Genomic DNA, 3,153 nt, shown 5'->3' with positions numbered 1-3,153 from the left:
TGAGACGCTAATTGGGCCGCCTGGGACTCTAATCTTTTGCTCTGCTCTTGTGCTAGGGTTTCTGCGGAACATAGTTTTTGGGTTAACTGGTCAATGGCTCGTTGATGCACCAAAGCTTGTTGATCCACGTGTTGCTGGTGCACGACATCAATCTGGCTCTTTTCTGCTTGAAGGCCTTTAAGCTTATGGTTAGCCTGCGCCAGGGATACTTCCAGATGGGTATTCCTTTTGGTCAGGTCTTTTATTCCAACTCTCAGGGCATGATTAGCTTGTGCGGGGTCATTTAACTAAAGCTCCAATTTTGTTACCATGTCCCACAACACCTTACTCTGGTAATGAGCGGCATGAAAGGATTGATTTATTATTAGGGACTCTGCACAAGCCTGGGACATAAAATAAAGGAAATATCTAAAAAGATCGGGGAGGATAATAGGTGCTAGGAACATGGAAGCTTACCTTGATATACAGCTCTGAGAATCTATCCATTTGGGCAGGTGGCGGCAAGAGTTCCATCTGCTACATACTTTCTTCCCATAAAGTGGCCAAACGACCTTTCATTGCGAAGGAGCTGGTGGGAACGTCTTGCCTTGACCTTAACCCAGCCTCCGAAGGGGTAGTGGTATGGTAATGGTGATAAGCAGGTGGTGGTGGCTGTGAAGGCCCAGCAGCTGAGCTAGAGGGAGCTGAAGGGGGAACACGGGAAGGCTCTGGAGGTGAGGTAGTTGGTGAAGGGCGATGTGAGGGGCCAGCTTCAGTGCTCTGGTGTTGTTGTGAGGGTGAAGGTTGAGCTAGTGGAGGCATGGTCGGAACCTCGGGAGGATCAGGAGGAGCATCTGCCTAGCTCAGGACAGGAGTAGTGGTTGCAACAGTTTAATTCTTCATCATCTTTACTTTTTACTTATCCATTTTATCTTTTTACATACAAAATATTAATTTTTCTTCTAATCATCATATCTATTAATTTTATTGCTCTACAGTGAAATTTTCTATATTTAAAATCTTAGATTATTAATTTTTCTATATTATTTTTTCTAACACTAATCCAAATTCTCATAGAAATATAATAATTTTTATTAATATATTATATTAAATACTGTCTATATTTAATACTATAACATAAAGTTCTTAAAACAGTCAAATCATATAATGCTTTCTTTGTATAAAACAATCTAACATTAGTAACGGATACGTAACGTAATCTTTCTGTTTTATCCGGACTGACGGGATTAACGAGAGGAATAAAATAAAATAAATATGCCGTTCAAAATCTAAAAGCTAAGGGTTTTATAAATCCCTACATGTGCTCTTTGATTAATTATTGTGATAATTCATCTACCAACTCGGCTATGTTCGTCGGCACTTTTGATTAATTGTTGAATATACAAAGCGCGGGATCTCTACCATCTTTAAATGCAAGAGACGTGGCGGGACGGTGGGACTGGTCGCCATGTGCTCGGCTCCCCTCAGCCGCTCTCATTCCCTCCAAGGCGGTGCGCAGCGTGATGTGCCGAATTGGGAGCTAGCTTGCTTCCGCGCCGCTGGTCCCTGAAGGTTCTTTAAAGTCTGGTCGGGGAAGGAGATAAGTCGGCAGCTTGCTTTGCAGTTGGAGCAGTAGGAATTCTCCATGAGGGAGAAACACAGCACGACAACGAAGGCCGAGGCATCGCCGGAGGCGAAGGAGTCGCCAGGCTCACTAGTGGAGAGTAAGACCTCTATATCCTTCAATTAATATACTCTTTTAAAGTTGGCATTTCTCTGATGAACTGAACTTGTACCTAGATTCTTCTTCGCCGAAGAAACACCAGGGAAATGCAGGCAACAGAGGTGGAGAATGAGATCTTAATTTGCAGATATTAAATGGTATAGATTAAGATAATTATGCTAGTGATCTGCAGATGCTCTTCTGGCACTGATCGCAAACGAGAAGGTGATGTCCTTAATCCAGGCTTGGGAAGAAAATGAAAAGACAAAAGTGGAAAATAAGTAAGATTCTCAAGCAACGTGATCTCTGTTTTGTGTCTGCAATGTAACTATTTTTCCTTGTAGCATTGAATAGAACTGAAAAGAAGATGTCGTCCATTCTTTCTTGGGAGAACTCGAAGAAGGCAGCTCTTGAGGCAGAACTCAGAAAGATCCAGGTAAATTAATGTCTTCTTCACAAAAGTTGTTTGTTTGTTTGTTTGTTTTAGAGGATGTAATTCGAATTCCTCTGTCTGTGTTGAGCTCGAAGAATATAATGGAGGAAATGACTCTTGTGCGAGCAGGAAAAACTGGAGGAGAAGAAAGCAGAATGTGGAGAGAAAATGAAGAACAAGATCGCAATGATCCACAAGGAAGCAGAGGAGAGGAGAGCGATGGCAGAAGCTCGGCGGAAGGTAGAGCTGCTTAAAGTCGATGATAGAGCTTCAGAGTATCGATCAAGTGGCCATCTTCCTAAGAAGCGTTTCGGATGTTGCAGCTCTTAAATCTTCTGTAGTTGGAAAAGAAAATGTGGGAAAGTTCTTGTCGTATATAAAAAATAATGATAATAGATTTTAAGGATATTTTTTAAAAAAAAAAATAGAATTTTGTTCTTGAAATTATCTGGAAGTTCTAGTTATACCCGACCGTGGGTCGAGTCCGAACCTGACACGAGCTCGTAACTGAATCAATAGGCTGGGTATCCGTTGATTTGATTCTCGAACTAGAATTATAATTGCCCGGACCCATAAAATCCTAAATCGGTTTCAATTTTTAATTATTATTATTATTATTATTATATAAATAAAAATTTATTAAAAATAATGATATGGACCTAAACTTGATCTCTTGAGAGAGAACCCACAGGAGAAGTTAGTATTAGTATTCTAATTGATACGGTAAATAAGATAGAACTCCTAAGGTCAAGGTTGAAGTCAAGAAAATTAACTAATGTGATGGTCAAATCAAGGAGGTGTCAATATTTAGGACTAGCGTAGTCATACAGCTCGGCCAAATAGTTCGGCCGGTCGAATCTCTTGTTCGCTCAGATCCTGAGTCCTCTTGGCTTAATGGAATCCTAAGCTGAGTCCTCTCGGCTTAGCCAAACTCCTTGTACAAGCGAATGCTGAGTCTTTAGAGAGGTCGAATCCTCAAGAAAGTCGAGTCGTTAGAGAGACTGAGTCCTCGAGATGA

The 3,153-nt window shown here is 41.1% G+C and overlaps 1 protein-coding gene across 1 annotated transcript; it reads left to right on the top strand.

Moving 5' to 3' along the window:
- The first annotated feature begins 1,584 nt into the window (after nucleotides 1–1,584).
- On the top strand, nucleotides 1,585–2,543 carry LOC122027871 (remorin 1.4-like). The gene is made up of 5 exons (XM_042586888.1): nucleotides 1,585–1,703; nucleotides 1,780–1,824; nucleotides 1,896–1,983; nucleotides 2,057–2,138; nucleotides 2,265–2,543. The coding sequence occupies exons 1-5, from the start codon at nucleotides 1,625–1,627 to the stop codon at nucleotides 2,463–2,465; spliced, it is 495 nt and encodes a 164-aa protein (XP_042442822.1). The 5' UTR covers nucleotides 1,585–1,624; the 3' UTR covers nucleotides 2,466–2,543.
- Nucleotides 2,544–3,153: the final 610 nt, after the last annotated feature.

The sequence above is a fragment of the Zingiber officinale genome, chromosome 10A, assembly GCF_018446385.1.
Source record: "Zingiber officinale cultivar Zhangliang chromosome 10A, Zo_v1.1, whole genome shotgun sequence".
NCBI lineage: Eukaryota > Viridiplantae > Streptophyta > Magnoliopsida > Zingiberales > Zingiberaceae > Zingiber > Zingiber officinale.
Note: the sequence above shows the minus strand (reverse complement) of the source record. Positions and strands in the feature narration are given on the sequence as shown.

Bases quoted from the DNA above. Each gene is read 5' to 3' on its own strand.
- LOC122027871 (XM_042586888.1), top strand. From the start codon at position 1,625: ATGAGGGAGAAACACAGCACGACAACGAAGGCCGAGGCATCGCCGGAG. The intron at 1,704-1,779 runs GTAAGACCTCTA...ACTTGTACCTAG, and splicing joins GCCAGGCTCACTAGTGGAGA to ATTCTTCTTCGCCGAAGAAA. The intron at 1,825-1,895 runs GTGGAGAATGAG...AGTGATCTGCAG, and splicing joins GGGAAATGCAGGCAACAGAG to ATGCTCTTCTGGCACTGATC.